General features: G+C 30.7%; 1 protein-coding gene across 1 annotated transcript in view; it reads left to right on the top strand.

The window, feature by feature from the left end:
- LOC135927858 (low-density lipoprotein receptor-related protein 6-like) overlaps nt 1–20,359 on the top strand; it is a 173,178-nt gene that overhangs the window by 145,789 nt on the left and 7,030 nt on the right. Inside the window, exons 21-24 of the mRNA XM_065464086.1 lie at nt 295–441; nt 684–1,149; nt 3,749–4,192; nt 19,001–19,167. Of these exons, the coding sequence (XP_065320158.1) occupies nt 295–441; nt 684–1,149; nt 3,749–4,192; nt 19,001–19,167 (1,224 nt within the window). The remainder of the gene's footprint in view (nt 1–294; nt 442–683; nt 1,150–3,748; nt 4,193–19,000; nt 19,168–20,359) is intronic.

Here is a 20,359-nt window from a genome sequence, read left to right as displayed (position 1 = left end):
TTATTTGGGCAGTATTGTTTTTAAAAAAAATTCTTTTCTCCCCCGATGATTCTTTTTCGATATTTTGATACATTGATCTGGATTCATTCCGATTTAAAAAGAGATTAAAATATATTATTAGCTCGATTCCAATCAAAATTGAGATTAAATACTACAGCATAGGCTGCCATACCTTTTTAAAAACAAAGTGACATTTTGACCAAGCTCTATAGTTGACTCATCCAAAAATATAATTTTTTTCTCACAAATTAAATTATTGATTTTTGCAATATTAAAATTGGTAATAATGAATAGCTAGCCCAGCTGAAATCGGTAATTCTCAAACATCCATGTTCTTACGTAAATTACAATGGAAATTGTTCGGACTTATGCACCGCTACGCATGATTTTAGTCATTCAACTCTCATTTCTTCCGCTCATTGCAGCTGCCCGCTTCGCAAAGTTCGCTCTCAATATTTAAAATGATTTATTTCAAATTATAAATAATTTCTTAAAACAATATAAAGCTCAAATTTTAGCTATCGAGCTTATTTAATTAAAATGAACTTGCATTAATGTCAGGAATGGTTTTTGGACCTAAGATTCTAGGATCCGACTCGCTTTTCCCATTTAACAACACAAATTTACAGCGGTTTGATATTTGTAAAAAAATTAACGCTTAAAGTATAACATATAAAAAACAGGTTTTTCGACTCACTAATGATACGGCTGCAAGCAATATGCCTCGGCGTGTTTGCGAACCAGAACCTGCGTCATGCCCGCTAGATGAGTGGCGTTGCCTCGCGGGACGTGTTGATTGCGTTCCTCGATCCTGGATTTGCGATGGCACCCCTGATTGCCGTGACGCGTCGGATGAAGTCAACTGTATTAACATACGCAATGGAAAATCATACTCCTTTGCTTTCACATCTGCCTTTGATTGTTCCTTGTATGGTGGCTTGAAGAGTGACCTATTTAAATGCTTGATGCGTGGAAATCGTGTTGGTGAAGCAAATTTATGCGTCAAAGTACGGGCTCGATGCGATAACATAGCTGACTGCCCCGACGCAAGTGATGAGGCAAATTGCGGAAACAAGGGTGACTTTTCACTCTTTATAAGAGATAGGAAGGGAAGTTCAAAGGAAAGGGCAGAAAAACGACCCACACATGGTAACGATAATACATTTTATATTCGCCCTAATGAAGTACTGATCCACTTTTCAAGTGTAACCGATGGGCCCAATTCTAGGCCTATTCCCCCCCCCCCCCCAAATTTTTTTTTAGATTTAAATACCTTACTTAAAGGGATTGAAGATAGGTAAATTAATAATAAATTAATCAATATTTAATAATTCTAGGTTTATTGGGACAATTTTTGAAGATGAAAATATTTTGGCAACTATGCTTCATCTTTTTTTTAAACTAGATTGGACATGGTTACAAATGGATGAAAATTTAATAAAAATAACAATTAATACAAAGATTAGTAGAGGATATCAAAGTCTTCAAATGAGTGCAAATTAACCTGTTCCGATTTTTTTATTAGTATCCCACAGCAGGAGATATGATTGTTAATGATTTAAATTCTGATAATCAACAAATTTTAAATAGTGTTTTCAAAAATGAATGCCGAGATTTTAGTATTTTTAAACAATATCCTGAGATAAACGAGAAATTTTGAAAATATTTTGTTACTGATATATTATTTATATATATCTAAAAATCATTATTTTAATTATATTTTGATAAATGTGATATCGAGTCAATAAATTTTTTAGACCATTTCATGAATTTTCACAATAGAATCCTTTAGGTTTATTCAAACCTTATCTATAATAAAAAATGTATCTGTACCTAGATACATTTTAAATTGTATCTGTATCAAGATAACTTTTTAGAAGCTGTATCTATATCTAGATAAATTTTTAGACCTGTATCTGTATTTAGATCCATTTAAAAAGTATCTTTTAACACATAAAATTGGAAATGATATTCTATCGAGCTACATTTATATATAAAACATATTCTTTACTTATTTCGTTTTGGTATTGTTTTTTTTATCTAGCTATTTTAATATCAGTTGTCAATATTCAGGCCAATTTTAGTTGTCAATATTTTTAAAATATGGCGATAGATCATAAGAAAATTAATACAAGATTCCACAAAGAAAATAAGGTATTTTATAATATGTAAATTTTTCAAACATTAATATTAGAAAGAATCTGTATCTTTTGTCAGGAAAATGAAAATGATACAAGATTCTTTTCAGAATAAAGGATCTTAGATACAGATACTAGTATCATATTAAAAATGTCAAAAAGATACTGAGTACAAGATATATATGAATCTTGTATCTTAAATACAAGTATTCGCGGTACTGCTCAAATCTCTGCATTACTACGAAACTCTGGACACATCTCAAATTTGCATTCAGTTATAATTTGAAATGTTATTGTTCATGTATAATTTTTTTACTCCTTTGCTTAGACTAGAAGAGAACATGACAATTTTTATTTAAACATTATAGAGGTATCGAGACCAGCCTCTACATGACAAAATTTTCACTGGATGCAAACCCCCTTCAAAAACCTATGCCTACCTCCCTAAAAAATTTTCACCATCTTCGGCAGCTATATTTCCACATTATAAATTACACCTTTTTAATTATAATTGTACTCCCTTCATAAATTTTTATGTTGCTCTACTACTAACTATTAAAATATTGTGAATATAAAAAAGTTATTTTTTAGAACAAGAATTCAATTAAAACCCCCTCATTTACAATGAATGCATTATTATAGTATATTGTTTGGCATGAATATGAGTTTGCTGATAATGTCTAACCCTTGATAGCAGAAAGTTTTATTTAGAAATAATGTCTCTGATTGTATACAAGTCGATGATTAGCATTATCATTGTATTATAATAGGTCTATAATAAAAGTTTAATTTTTACAGCAATATATTTTGCCCTATTTCATCTAAAAATTTAATAGGTAACCCCCCAATAAATTTATCCTACCACCCTTAAAGGCGCCTACACCCTACCCCTTTAAAAATTAGATGCAAACTGTTGATAACTCCCTCCCCCGCTCATGTAGACGCTGATTAAGGTAAATAATACTTTCGTAGTGGGCTTTTTTTATTCCTTGCGAAGTCCGTTGTTTATATTTAGATGGATTACTCACATTACCAATAATCCTATTTAGTAACAAATACAAATGATTTGAATATTCAAAATTTATTCAAATAATTTGTTTTATTCTGATTAATGATTATTATGGCTTTTAATAAAATTTAATCATTTGTTTTTTCCATTGGCCTATCAATCTGACTGCTGATACGATTAACAAGTTATACATAAACTGCTTGTGAAAAGGTTTTCTTAGTTAAAACCTAATTGCTCTCAAGTCTAAACATAAGAAACTCTGCCTCAAAATTTTGTTATATATTAAATTAATAAGCATTTTAATTTCGTTAATAATTTGATCGCATGCTTTTTATCATCAGATTATTATTGTAATAACTATCTATTTAAAATTTGATGCGCAATAAAAAAAAGTCTATCATATTTTCTTTTGAATTATTTTATAGTATATTATAAAATTTTTTATTATTCATATGAATACGATGTTTTTGAATAGGCCTAATTAAAAATAATATCTTATTTTTTAGAAATATATTCTTATAAAGATTATATTCCTTCGAGAGAAATGAAAAAAAAAACATATCCAAAATTATATTATAATGTAACTTTTAACACAAACAAGATAATACATCATCATCCAAAAGGCCTCCTTCCTCGGCTCAGAGCGAAAAACGTTACGCCATTAGCTTTATAGGCGCCCTGAGCTTGCTTCTTCTTTTCGCCATGATTTATGCTTCACTTAAACACAAATGCGCTGATCGGGATAATTTAACTTATCCCCACATGCCTGATATATTCAATCACGCTAAGACTACTAGAAATCAAACCGGCGGGATTGCTAACAATACTCTGGAGACCACTTTAGATCACATAAACAATCAAAATAACAATAATAATCCCGAAAATCATTCTTTATTAGGCAGTTTAAGTCAAAATTTGATGAGAAGGGTGTCTCATTACGATAGCCATTATAGCGCCCCCAAAATTATATCTGGTTATAACGATGATGGCCTGGACAACACCCGACCTATTGGCAGTGTTAACACTTTTTTTTACGACGATACAAGTAATTGGTTGTTTCTATATTTTTATGCAATTCCTACATAAAAAATTAACGGTCCAGACATACATAAAAAATAGGTCCTGGCCTCGCAAATCACTGATTTTGAATTTGATTAATATTCTTTTAATAAAAAAATGTATTCCTCCTTTTATTAAAAATTATAGTCCGGGCCGGACATTTCGTAAAATTATAATGGGCTAGCCCGGATCATACAATTTTAAGGGGCTAGTAAATTAGTAAAAAAAATTATGGGCGCGAAAGAACCCCACAAACATTTTTTAATAACGGGCCAACCTATGTATAAAATCTTAACGAGCCAGGTAGATCTCTGTTACATATATTTATATAATAATAAAATATTTTTTGTTTGAGGAGATTGTTTTACTCTCTATGTTTTATGATTCTCCGAAATATTAAAAATAAATGGTCTTAAAGCAGAAGACAAATGGGTTCTATTTAATCATAATAACTATAAATGGCTATACTTAATAATATGCGAACATGTATTTTCCCTACCTCATTCGGATGCCTCATCAGAGATTTTTAACCTGATGAGGACTTCAAAGAAGGAAATAGGTTCCTCTGATAACATTAGAGGCCAACTTATGGTTAAACAAAATTATAATATGCCCTGCAATCAATTTTATAAATTTCTTAATAACGACGGAAAATTTGTGAATCCAAAATTTAAATTATTAATTTAATTAATATTATAAATAAAAACTATTCATTATTAGAATCTATAAAATTTTTTATTAAACGTTATTTATACTATTCGCGTAAAATTTATATTTTTTGCTCACAATTTTTTACATTGTAAAATAAAGATTTGGTTCTGATGTAAGGGCTCTTATTTTGCCACCTATATTTTTAAAAAAAAGTTTTGCTTGACATTTGTCCAAGGGAAGAGATAACGATTGGTATAAAAAACATATTTTGTTAATTTAGAAAATTTTTTCCTCGGCTATATCAACAGGATTGAATAAGACATTGCTAATTTTGAAAAATAAAATGATACTGATTTTATTAGTCCGCGGACCGGGCAAAAAGATTTACTGATTGGGCTGGGCAAATTGTCATGGATTCCAGTTGTAGTTTCGTTTCTAGTTTTGTCTTCCACGCAAATGGTATCAGTCTGCTTTTAAGATATTTAAAGTTGGGGTTGGGTTTTACCTATAAACTCGCGTTAAACTCTTTCAGTAAACTAATTTCTTAGTAAATAATGAAGAAATTTATTTTCAATATTATCCCCCCAAACCCCATTCAATTCATACATTATTTGTTAATTAAATTTCTACCTATCAAATTAATACCATTGTTTACAATTATAAATTCATGATATATAATTTTATTTTTATAATTAATGGGTAATATACATATACCTAGAATATCAACATTACATTATTATAAGATTTTAAAATAATATCCATTTTTGTTACTGGTATTTTTAAACGCTAAACGTCTTCTATATTCAAAATGGAGACTGCCTAATCTGTGTCAATAAAAAATTTATATATATTTTATCTATCAATAATTTCACCTCAAATTTTTCACGTTCCTTTTCTGGGACATCTATAGTTCGAATATATTCTTTCTTAGCACGATTCCTTCTGGATACTTTCTGTAAATGTGCTTATACATAGTTATGACAAATTGTATTTAAATTTGGGCATTTTGGTTTTATATGATTTTCTAATCCATAACAATGACAAATAATTTTTGGTACTTTTTTGTTTGTCTGACTCTCCCATGTCACTGTTTTTGCAATTATTTATCTCCTTTCCTGCAGATAATTTTTCATACGAACATTTCCGTTGTCTCCATTGCGATAGCGATTTGTACAGCCCTTTCCCATGTCAAGTTTCATTAGTAATTCCCGACACTTATTTATCCCGCAATACTGTATCATACATCTCTTTAAAATCACACGTATTTGCTTTTATCTTTAATTTATTTATATATTCTGTAATCGTTTCTTCTTTTTCTTGTTCCGTTTTAAAAAAATAATATCTCTCTAGCATAATATTCATTTTCTTTTAGTAATAATTTTTTAAAAGTTTAATTATGTCATCATAGGATATTTTATCTAATGTCTTTGGCAAACATAAAGTAAATCTAACATAAAGTAAATAATTTTAAATAAACCTCTAGTCCAATATTTGCTAATTAAAACTATTTTTTGTCTTCTATTTTGGCAATTTTATAAATGAATTTCATCTTTGATAAATAACTTCCATCTCGCATCTTTATATTAAATTTCTCCATTTGAAACTGCGCCAATGACATAAATTTATTATATTTTTAACTATCTTAATATATTTTATACTTCAGTTTATATACTTTTACAAATCAATCTAAATACATCAATTAATCATACACGATTTAGTTTTCTGATCTCATAATGGAGTTGGCAGAAAAAGATTTGGCAAAAAGACCTGAACAAAGATACACCTTAATTCCAGGAGATTAGGGTCATCCCATCTTTATTTATATTATATTTTAAAAAGTGTAATAAATTAAATACCACCGATATCTATACAAATTAATATATAAATATGCTTCATTTTCTATGGACTGTATTTTCTTTAACAAGATTTTATTCCTTGATGTTTCCTTCTACATATTTTGGTATATGGATCTATAATTCATTCAGATATCGAAGGTCTATCAATGTTTATGAACATTAATTTTGACAAATTACTTAAACTCGTTCGTTATCTGCCATGATCAAATTAGAATAAAGTATCCACACAGTTAAGGAATTTTTTATTATTAGGAATATCTTCATCGATATATTGTTGAGGCTCATTATTATTCATTTAATTTGAATTTTTATATCTGCTTTTCTCCAAATCGCGCATCTAGGTTCTTAGGCCAATTTATTTTTTTAATAAAGTATATATCGGAAAGAATTTCTAATATAAAAAAAAAATTTTAAGTCATTTTATCCTCATTTTAATGCTGGATGCTTTCTAGAGATATTATAAATTGGTCTATTTTTTATATTTTTTTGATTGTATATTTTTAAATAAAAGTGGAATTTCTGAATTGAGCGACATCTATAAATATTAACATACTACAGCGTCTACATGAGAGAGGAGGTAGGAGCAATTTGCCTCCAGTTTTTTTAAAGTGAGGTAGGATAAAATAAAAATAAACAATATTTGTAGACTAAATATAAAAATAACTGATAAATTTAAATTTATTAATAAATTTTTATTTGTCATTCATTCACAAATAACATTGGTGCAGTTTGATGTTATACACGCTCGTGGCTAATATTTTGAATACGGTAACTAGTTAATTATCACAAATGATTAATTCCTGATCTAAATAATTAACTAGCCTGTTGAGTGATTTTGAGGTTAAAAATGGTGGCTCATTATACAATTCATCATAAGGCTGTTGGAGTAAAATGGGTGTGTAAATATCGGAACCGATGGGCATCAAATTATTTAGTAGGGTGGGGGTAGATTGATTTGGGGGGGGGTTTACTTCCAATGAATTTTCTATTATGTAGACATTATTGTCATTATGTTCCTTTATCTGTCAATCAATAAAAAAATGATTAATTAACAAAAGGACACCGAAGAGACCTAATAAAAAGGTATCCCAATTTATTATTTCTTTTGCAAAGTATTGATTTATCCCAACAACTAACAACCTACCCATTATCCTAACAACATACAACCTACCCATTTGAAAATTTTAAATTCCTATTAAAACATTTAAAAGATTTTGTTAAAATTAGACTATTTCTTACATTATTGTTAAATCGGCTATATGTAAATCCGAACAGTCGAAAAAAATTGCTAAGCCTTGAGGCAAGAATATGTTTTCAAGATTGAGACATCATTTAAGTTTAAACCTAGATATTGGCTAAAATGATAGTTTTCGCTTAAAAATTTAGTTTGCAGAGTTATCCTAAAACCTGAAAAAACTGGGCTATTTATCACCACTGCTTGTTGGTGACGAACCTCACATCACGCTGGCCGCTTAAGACTCGATCAGCAAAACGAAAATAACTAAAAATGAAGACAAAAATTTATTTTTTAATTTTTTTTACAATTTTATAATAAAAAAATATCAATTAAAAAATTTACAATTTCGCTTCCCTTTTATAGGGAAACGAATAATAATTAAAAAAATAATTAAAAATTAACAATCTAAAAATATCTTCTTTTACAATTATAAAGTACCTACTCATGCCTCAAATTTTAAATTATAAGATACAAATACATTTTTAGAAATTATAAATTATCGCATTATAATGACTTTACAATAATCAACTTTTATAAATCTAAAAATAAAATGTTAACGCGATTAAACTAAAACATAAAATTATAAAAATAAAAATGACTCACCAATTAAACTAAAACATATAATTATAAAAATAAAAATGACTCACCGAACTCAATACATGATTTTACAAATCAAAATCCCAATTATGACACCTCCCTCTTTTAACTAATCCTTGAGACCCCAACCCCCTTGAACACCTCTAGGAATTCTTTTTTCACCAGCCTTCGCCCTGTTGTTGTTGTAAGTGGACCCCTTTGACCATTGTTTTTTTCCGAACATACTTCATAATTACCATTCCTCTATGAGTAACGTAAACCTAAATTCCTTTTTATTTATTTCATTACAAAAAATATTTCTGATTTCCAGTGTAAATACTTTCCCCCTTCTGCAAAAATGCTGAAAAGACTCCACCATCTCCAGTAACACACGCTGCAAATACTCATCCACTTCCCATACTGAGTCATTCCATGACAAATCAACCACGATTCGGCCGACCCCCTTCGATTTTTTTAAAATTTGTTAAGCAAAGAAAGGTCAATGTAACTAAGAAATAGCCAAAATTTTAGCCTCCTAACATGTATATTTTTGAAGATATTAGGGTTCAAAGTGGCAAAAATGACGTATTTTTACCATTATCTGCCTTCATTCAATTAAGCATATCTTAAAAACTACATAATTGTAAATAACAAATTTAATATCAAAATTACATACAAAGATTCTACTTTTAGATAAAAAATTTTTTTTATTTTTTTTTGCAATTTCCGGTCATTTTATTTAATATATAAGGACTAAAAACGATTTTTTGGAAATAATACGACCTTTAATTTTTTTAAAAAATTTAGTAGACATTATTAAACTCTTCCTTTATATTTATAAAAAAAAATTGGTCTGGGACGCGGCCATCTTCATTCTCAAAATCGATAAAAATGTTTAGAAAAGTGTATAAATATTTTCCCGAAAGGGAGCGTTTTTGTATAAAATTAAATATTAATAAGTTTTTAATGGTTTTTCTTGAACTATTTGATATAATTAAAAGGATTATTCATCTTGTAAGTGAAAATAACAATATATGGGGCTTTCATTCAATTATAGAAATTGTCTATCGATAAAAGAAATTCAATTTATTTCTTTATTATAAAATTTTTTGCCCACATATACTTAATGAATATTAATAAAATATATTCAACCAAGTTTATAGTTCTTGAATATATGAATCAGAATCTTGTTCATTTCATAGACGCCAAAAATAATATCAAAATTTTCTCTACTCAATTTTTTAAAATAATTTGATATTTTTAAAATATTACAAATATTAATTTATTATTTATGAAATTATATACACAATAAAAGTATTATCATAAAATAACCCAAAACAGTATAAATAAATATTGGATCGGATTTTCTAAAATCGGCATAGCTTTACTAAATTAGAATAACAATAAATGTTTCAATCAATAAAATAAATAAAAATTTTAAAATTGATTAACCCTTTCGCGCCCAGCGAGATCATTTGTCATTAAAATTTTTAATCAATTAATTTTTATATTTAAAGAAACTAATGGTTGGTACTTAGAGATATTAATTTATAAAACATTATTTATTATTTCATATTTTATCATTAACCTATCAAAATCAAAATCATTATTTTATTATATCAAAATGTCAAAATGATTATTTTATTATATCTAAGTACAAGTATTTTTTGTTCATGGGAAATATTTCTGCGCGAAAGGGTTTTAATCATTCAATAACACATGCTCACTATATTAATTCATTTTTAAATAAATTTCTTGTGATTTCTATCAACACCTAACCCCAAGCCTGGAAAAACTATAGACGAATATACAGTTAAAATTGTAGAAGAATTTTATTGTATGGACGAAATAAGCAGAATCATGCCAGGCAAGAAAGATTGCGTTTCGATTTTGACCAAAGACGGAAAAAAGAATACCATACCATACATAAGAGATTAATTTTAGATAATTTGAAAAAAATTTATATACTTTTTAAAGAAATGAGGCCTGATGTTAAAATTGGTTTTTCGAAATTCGCAAGCATTCGCCCAAAAATTGTATACTCGTTGAAGGTAGTGGTACACATGTATGTGATTGCAGCTACCACCAAAATTTAAATTAATGATCATTGGATCAAATTTAACCAATGATATGTTGCCCTTTAAAACATACAAGCATATTTTACACTTAATAATTTGTAATTCGCCTCAACCATCCAGTTATATGGGCAAATGTGCTAATTGTTTAGGGTTAACACATTTACGCGATCAAATAGAAATATTATTACGTTCTAAGGACATCGAATTTATAACATACAAACAATGGCTATCCTTAGATAGAACCACTCTTGAAACAATAACCAAACCAGTAGGTGAATTTATCAATGCCTTTTTTAAAAAAATGGAATCTTTATCATTTTTTTATTTCAACTCAACAATCGTTGTATCAAAACAATCTAAAATTGAACTTAGACGAAGACCAATATTTAATTTTGTGATTTTTAAGAAAACTATAGCTTTATACTTTAGGATGAAGTACAAAATTATCATTGGAATAGGGCTCAATCCACTGTTCACCCTTTTGTTATATATTATAAAGATAATTTTGCCAATATTTGTTGCCTAAATTATGTAATGATATCCGAATCTTTGCAACACAATACAATAGCAGTACATAATTTTAAAAAAACATTGCTAAATTTTATAATTAATAAATATTTTTATTTTCCGGTGGATCCGCTGCACAGTATAAAATTTTATTATTAGCAATCATGAGATGGATTTCGGGGTACAGACGAAATGACATTTTTCTGCTACAGCACACGGGAAAAGTGTTTGTGATGGGATTGGTGGCACTGTTAAAAGATTAGCCGCTAGAGCTAGTTTACAAGGCCTTACTCAAAGTACACATCATATGAATTGTACGAGTTAGCTAAAGAAAATATTAATGTCATATATTTTGAATAGATGACCAAAATAAATTATGATTACGAAGATCTATTACTCAGGGAAAGATTTTCAAAAACTAGATCTATACCTGGAACACACAAAATACACACCTTGATTCCAACAGATCTACATAATTTAAAAGTAAAATGTATTCCAATTCAATAGAAAGTACTTTAGAATAGTTATCATATAATGATGAAAGTATAATTATTGAAGAAATATCAGGATACCTAACGTATCCTTATGATTCTAATTGGTGGTTAGCTTTGTTTTAGTGAAAAATCAAAAGCAGGAAGAAATATATATAAAGTTTCTACACCCACCCGGACCTTCTAATTCCTTTACATTTCCAAGTATAGACGACACTCTTTGCTTGCCCAAATGTCATATCTTAACATTAGTTTCACTGTTAAATGCTATTGGCCGTAGTTATACTATATATTGTCGTCACAACAAAGTAAATGCGCTACCGAAAAATTAGAATCTTTTGAAAGTGAGTTTAAATTTAAATTATATCAATTTTTTTAATATTTAGGGCGCCATATATGAAATGCACAAGATTCTGATTCATATATTCAAGAACTCGAAACTTAATTGAACATATTTTATTAATATTATTAAATATATGTTATATGGGCAAAAATTTTTATAATAAATTATAAATAAAGTAATAAATTGAATTTCTTTTATCGATAATTTCTATAATTGAATGAAAGTCCCATTTATTGTTATTTTCACTTACAAGATGAATAATCCTTTTAATTATATCAAATAGTTCAAGAAAAACCATTAAAAACTTATTAATATATAATTTTATACAAAGACGCCCCCTTTCGGGAAAATATTTATACACTTTTCTAAACATTTTTATCGATTTTGAGAATGAAGATGGCCGCGTCCCAGACCAATTTTTTTTTATAAATATAAAGGAAGAGTTTAATAATGTCTACTAAATTTTTTAAAAAAATTGAAGGTCGTATTATTTCCAAAAAATCGTTTTTAGTCCTTATATATTAAATAAAATGACCGGAAATTAGAAAAAAAAAATTTTTTTTTTATCTAAAATTAGAATCTTTGTACGTAATTTTGATATTAAATATGTTATTTACAATTATGTATTTAAGATATGCTTAATTGAATGAAGGCAGATAATGATAAAAATACGTCATTTTGCCACTTTGAACCCTAATATCTTTAAAAATATAAATGTTAGGAGGCTAAAATTTTGGCTATTTCTTAGTTACATTGACCTTTCTTTGCTTACCAAATTTTAAAAAAATCGAAGGGGGTCGGCTAAAAATTTCATTTTTTTTGCTCATTTGACGTGGAAAGACCCTACTACACTATTTCAGCGACACATGCCGGAAATACTCTTCCACGACATCCCTACTGGACATATTCCATTATCCCTCCTGTTCCTATCGTGACCTTGGCCTCATTAAAATAATTCAACTCTTCTGCTACCTCCGGCTCGGCATTATTGTTGCCTACGGTCTACTCCTCTACGTAATTGGTCTTCATGCCCTATTCCCACTTTGCCATCTTGAAAACGGACCCTACTCAACTTCTTCCCCACATTTTCAATCACTACCACTGACTGCCACTTCCTCCTTTCCCCATATACCCTTGCCCACACTGTCTGTCCCACAGTGAACTTTACTGTCCATCCTCCATATGTTCCATTTTTGGACTATCGGAACCTGGTTTTAAAGCATCCAATTCTCGTTCTGCGTCCTAAAAACTTCTCTGACGGCGACATCTCCTCTCCCTTCCTACTATTATTATGGTACGCCACAGGTATCCACACTTCTCCTTTCCCGTACTTCGCCTTTCTTAACCACCCCAACCATCCGCTCAGCCTGTCCATTGCAGCTCGGAGGAGCTAAAATATGCTTGATCTCATCTTCTTTGCAAAACCTCTCAAACTCCGCACTGCTAAACGCCGGTCCGCCATCCGAAACTATCATCTTCGCCCATTAATTTTTCAACTTTCTGACCACAATTTTCGTTGTCAATCCACCCATCATTTCAAACTCCACCCACTTAGAAAATGCATGTACAACGAGGAAATACTCTTTCCTTTCAAATTCAAAGAAATCCACATGGATTCTCTTCCATGGTCCTGATCGGCCACATACTTCCTTTATCCGCTGGCATATTAGACCAAGTATTGCATACTAGACATTTTCCCGCTAACCTTTCAATTTTCTCATTCATCTCAGGCCACCATACATACTCTCGCCCCCATTCTTTCATTCTTTCCACTCCCTTATGTCTCGCATGCAGCATTACCATTACCGCTTCTCAGTTTATACGGTATCACCGCTTTATTCCCCCGCACTACACAATCATCCATCACGATCAATTCCTTGCAAACATTTTTATAAACTCTCGCTTTCTTTCCAAGGTTTTCGACGCATTATACATTCCTTAACTCGTCCTAAATCCTTGTCTCCCTGCGGTTCTCTTCGAATTTCCTCCCATGTTACCGAGCCCCCTTTTAACATCCTCGATATCGCTAAGATCATTGCTACCTCCGTTTTTCCCATTTTTTCTGAATATTTTCCTTTCTCCAGCTCCATATCTTGACATGATATCTGGTAAATAATTCTCCTGGCCTCTTCGATATCTAAGTTCCAAATCAAAACTACCGATCAACACAACCATCTCTGCAATCTCGGCGACATCATTAACTCTTTATTGTCTTTCTTGAACAGATGTATCAAAGGCTTATGGTCTGTATAAACTACAAACCGACGTCCTATTCGATACTCCCGGCATTTTGTAAATCCAAAAATAACCGCCAGTGCCTCCTGTTTAATCACTGAATACCTTGTTTCGGCATCTCGAAATACTTGCGAAAAAAACAATACCGGTCTCTATTCCCTCCATCTCATGCAATAAGGCCCCTCCTACTCCTTTACTTGACGCATCCACTGCCATAATCACATCCAAATTATTGTTAAAAAACATCAAAATTGGTTCTTCCACAATCTTCCTCTTCAAACACTCGAACGCAACATCTTGATCCTCTCCCCCTCGAATCTCCCGTCTTTAACAATTTGTACAGCTGCGCTGTTATTTCTGCAAAATCTTTGACAAATCGATGGTAATAATTTACCATTCCCACAAAAGACTGTACCTCCGCCTTGCATCTCGGCCTTACCATACTTCCAATTCCAATCATATTTTTATCTAATGGTCTTACTTCTACTCCATTAATCCGATGTCCCAAATATACAACCTCCATTACTCCTAAGACACTCTTCTCTCTACTCGCCCTTAATCCCTTTTCCCGGATCCTCTGAAAAACTCCCCCCCCCCCCAATCTTCTATTGTGCTGCTCTGGCATAACCCCCGTTATTAGTACATCATCCATATAATAAAACACTCCCTCTAATCCCTGAAAAACTGCCGCCATCGTCCGTAGAAATATAGGCGCCGATACACTCAAACCAAACGATAACCTTCTAAAAGCGAACAGACCCTTTGGCGTTGTTCTAGTTAACAACCTTTGTCTCCTTTTTCACCCGTAATTGCAAATACGCGTTCGAAAAATCTAATTTCGAATAATATCTGCTCCCTTACAAATTGGCCAATATCTCCTCTATGCTGGGTAATGGATACTTCACCGATTCAACGTTACCCGATCCGCACACAACCTCAACTTCCCATTGGCCTTCTGGGACCAAAGGAGTAGCCCATTCGCTGTACTCCACCGGACTCACTATGCCTCCTTTACCCAACGATCCAACTCTTTCTCTACCTCCACTCAAAAGACACTCTACGCACAGCACAATATTTTGGTACACATCCCTCCTTCATCCGTATGTCCACTTCATAGTCCCTCAAACAACCCAACTCTTCGCCAAAAATCTCATCATACTCTTGGGCTTTTCGCTCTACTCCTTTTTCCACCAATTCCAACTCTCCCACAGACTCCGCTGGTCTATTTATTTCTCTTCCTTATTCTTGCAACTTCTCCCTTGTAATTCTCCATTTCCTACACCTCGCACTTGCGGTCCAACTACTTCCTTTCCCACCGGTGAACCTCCCATTTCCATATTCTTCAATATTTGACCTTCTCTCACTGCATCTACACGATCCCCCATTGTACCATTCACTTACTCCCCAAAATATGAATTCTCCCTCATTTACCTCTATATTGTCTCGGCCCTCCACACATTCATCATTTCTCTTGGAAATTTATCCATCCTCCTTGACCATCTTTATAATGTCTTCTTTGACGGCCAGAAATACTCCCCAAAAATCATATTCCAGTCCAACACTCGTAATCCGGTCCCATCTTATCACTGGCTCTACTCTTCTATCAATTATCCACAAATCCAACACTTTGCATCCGTCACTCCCTACATCGCTTATTTGCACTCTTCCCATCATCTCCATTTCAGATCCATCAAACTGCCTCACTTGAATCCTCTCTCTAATTATTTTACTATTCGGCCACAGTCTATCCCACTACCGAAATAGCCGATCCTGTATCAAAAAACATAGATATCATTTTTCCATTTATATTAAAGCACACTTTCGGACTCAGAAGATATACTTGTTCCCCTTTACCCTCTTCCCACAACATCTTCACAACCATTTCTTGCCTTTCCGTTCTCAACTCCTCGGCCGGAATTCTCTTTTCCTCACAACCATATAGTCATCCCCTATCGCAATCTCTCGCCCAATGTCCTTCTTCTCGGCACTTGAAACATATAATTTTGCATTCGGCCCCCATTTCTCCTTTTACTGATACCTCGGACATACTCCTCACATTAATATTATTGGAATTCTCTCCCCTTTGTGTAAATCCTTCTCTGGTTTCTACCCTTCCAACTCTGCAATCATTTTCCGCATGCCCAAACCTTCCACATCCTGCGCATCGTAATCTATCTCTTTTATCCGGACAATACGTTGAAATGTGACCCTTTTCTCCACATGCAAAATATTTGACATCTATGCAATTCACCGCAATATGTCCTCTAACACCGCACTTAAAACAAACAATATTTTTATTCCTCGATTCCGCTCTAAACAACCTTGATGATTCTCCACGACCTCGATACATCTCCATTCTTCTATCTTCACCTCCTTTCCCATCTTCAAATCTTCATTACTCGCCCATCCGCATCATCTCCTGTACAGGCAACCACGTTACTCTTCCATATCTATCCTCTTCCCCATTGTGTCCTTCAATCAACAGCGTCTGTCTACGTATCCTAATACTCCTGTTTCGGCGCTCCCTCCTTCCGAAGTATAGACTTCCCATCCAAATTAGCAACACTACCACCGCTCCCAGTATATTGTACTGTACTTACACATATTTCGTTATTTTAAAACTCTTCATTTACAATTTTCAAAATATTTAATTTCCAAAAAAAAATTTTATATCTAAATAATTTAATTTAATACAATATATTTAAAATATTTTGCAATATATTTATAAAAAATTTATAATTAACAAGAATATTTTCACAACTTGTAGCGTCAACAATAGGAAACAATTAGCAAAACTAACACAGAAATGATACAACAGTATATCACTATTCCCCACCTTTTCACTTCTCCCTATAACAATTGACGATTACTTGTTTTTAAATCTTTGCTACTACTTCCACTAATTGACGGTTTCTTCTTTTCAAATCTTTGCTACTACTTCTACTAATTGATAGTTACTCGTTTTCAATTCCTCGCTACTACTTCCACTAATTGACGGTCTCTTGTTTTTAATTCCTCGCTACTACTTTTACTAATTGATGGTTTGGTCACGGCACCAACTATCGCTGGCCGCTTAATACTCGATCAGCAAAACGAAAATAACTAAAAATGGAGACAAAATTTTATTTTCTATTTACAATTTTATAATCAAAAAAAATATCAATTAAAAAATTTACAATTTTGCTTCCCTTTTATAGGGAAGCGAATAATAATTAAAAAAAATAATTAAAAATTGACAATCTAAAAATATCTTCTTTTACAATTATAAAGCACCTACTCATGCCTCAATTTTTAAATTATAAGATAGAAATACATTTTTAGAAATTATAAATTATCGCATCATAATGACTTTACAATAATTAACTTTTATAAATCTAAAAATAAAATGTTAACGCGATAACTAAAACATAAAATTATAAAAATAAAAATGACTCACCAATTAAACTAAAACATAAAATTATAAAAATAAAAATGACTCAACGAACTCAATACCTAATGACTTTACCAAAAATCAAATTTTACAAATCAAAATTTCAATTATGACATTCACTCCGTATTTAAAATAAACCAGAAGCGGCTACGACTGATAAAAATATTGAAAAATAAAACTTTTTTTTTCTAGCTTCTTTCTGGCTATAAAAATATATGAAAAAGATTTTTGACTATAAATTTTTTTTAATTTTTATAACAATAAGGAGAAAAGGGATTCAAATTTAGCACTTTTGGGGAAATATGAATTTTTAATGGGGAGAGGGGGGGTTCAGTTCCAAAAATAAAAAATAGCGGCTGCGCGTAGCTCCTTTCACAATACACCCCTGCTTACAACTGTCAAAGATGTGTGGTTGATTCTAAAGCTAGACATCCACATCTATACAAATGTATAAGACACGAAAAAATTATAAAAATTATTCAAGGCCGATGTTCCTTCACATTTTGAACTTGAGATACTTCAGTTATAAATAATTCGCGACTTGATGGATCGACTTTTATCCATGGAATACTGTTAAACATGTATTAGAACTATATTTGCATAGACATTTCTGTCCCCTCCAGTAGTGATCCATTAGGAATCGCGGAAATAAGAAATTCCTATAAATATTCGCACTTAGCCGAAGACAAATTGCTCATTTAAGCGAAATCCCTAATCAACTCATCAGGCAATAGAGGCGAAACCCTTTTAATCAAACTCATCAGGCAAAAGATTTTTGATCAAACATAAATTTATCTTTGAAATCTTGCGTTACCTTATGTTATTTAAAGATTCCATACCAGAAGAGGATAATTTTTTTCGCTATATATATATTATATATTTATAGTGATTTTTTTATATATCTTTGTTTTAAATTCATTTTTATAAAAATTGATTATTATAAAAAAATATATATATTTACATCCTTTGTTGAATCTTTGTACTTTTGTTTAAGAGAGGTGGACTTAGATGCAACTGTAGATAACGCAACCCCATTTGCAAAAGAATATTTTCTCAAATAAAATTTCCACATTCTCTCTCCCTTCAGTATTATATTTAGTAAAATACAGTTGGTTTATAATTTATTTTAAAGAGTTTTATAAAATAATTAAATTACTATAAAATTGAAATAGTTTTTTTTATAAATTGTTTAAAAAATATATTAATTCGGTACCCGGAAGAACTGTCAAAACGATTTATAAATAATAGATTGACATCAACTAAAAAAATATTAGATTTTTTTGTTTCTTGAAATTTTTTTAATTAAAAAAAAGTTCTATCTATTTATATTTATAGACTTAACCTTTTTTTATAAATTTATTCATTTTCATACTGCTTTATAATTTAACAGAACAAAATGGACACTATTTAACATCCTTTTCCGACGAGGATAATACTAATTTTTCTCCCCTGATTCCTTCCTTGATCAACGCCGGAGCGCCATCTATAAATGGGACATTTATACCCCCACCTCCACCCCCGTCAATTTTATCGATCTCTATTTCGAAGCCAAAATCTGTAATAATATTTGTATTTATGATTTTTTTATTGTCAATAAAATTATTTTTTAAATATTTTATTTCTTATTAAGATACCTTCTTGGTGCCAAAATAATAATAAGCCAATGCCGTAAGCATAGAATAAAATGACCAATCGTGTTTTATATGCTCGACCCGTATTTTATTTCATACGTAAATTTTCAAAATACAAAATAAGTTAGAGATCTGCAAACTCGACCTGTCCGAAAACCAAGCCCGTTTAAAAAAAAAATTATAACGAGTCAAGCAATTCGCACGTAAAAAATCGGACAGATGTCGCAAATTTCTGATATTTTTATAAAATAGTAGATAACCCGGACATTAAAATTTTGATGTATTTTTTTGAATTTCAAGCTAATATATTGGTTTTGATTAATACTATTTAAAATAAATTATAATGTGCTTATTTATATTTAAAGAGCTATCTAACTAAAATACTAAATCTATAAATTAATAAATTCACAATGGTATGATTAAATTATGCTGCGATACGTTTTGAACTACTCAGCACAGTAATGGATACATCGACGAAGCCTCCTTTATTCCTGATCGAATGAAAGGAAAACAATTATAAAATAAGACTACTATATTTATATCTACTTCTCATGACTGAAATTCAAAATTGTGACTTTTTCCCCTTATATTTATTATGTTTTTTTGTTTTTTTGATGATTTTAGAACTCGAGATTGTGTATTGTTTTCATTCTTAGCATTTATTATGCTTTTGTATTAACAACAATAAAGATTATTGTTGTAGCCGTTAGAAAAAAAGGAGAAATAAATTTAATATAATATACAAAATGTCAGTCATTTTCTGATATGATAATTAATTTTCCTTGGGGTTGGGAGTTGAAAGGAGTGATCACCTGGGGCTTTGGTGAAGGACAACAGATGTTGCTTTGTGTCCTTTGGGTGCCTTTAGGGGGTGGAGAAGACATGAAGCTGGAATCAATTCATATTTTGTATAGTTTTTGATAATTATTATTATATTTGATGACTGTTTGGTATTATTAAATAGTTTATGATCTTAATTAGATATTATTGAATAAAGTGGACTTTTACAATTGTAAAAAGACATGGAAGCTGGAATCAATTCATATTTTGTATAGTTTTTGATAATTATTGTTATATTTGATGACTGTTTTGTATTATTAAATAGTTTATGATCTTAA

The sequence above is a fragment of the Gordionus sp. m RMFG-2023 genome, chromosome 1 (genome assembly GCF_954871325.1).
Source record: "Gordionus sp. m RMFG-2023 chromosome 1, tfGorSpeb1-WG-v2, whole genome shotgun sequence".
Classification (NCBI taxonomy): Eukaryota; Metazoa; Nematomorpha; class Gordioida; order Chordodea; family Parachordodidae; genus Gordionus; species Gordionus sp. m RMFG-2023.
This window is presented reverse-complemented; position numbering and strand designations above follow the sequence as displayed.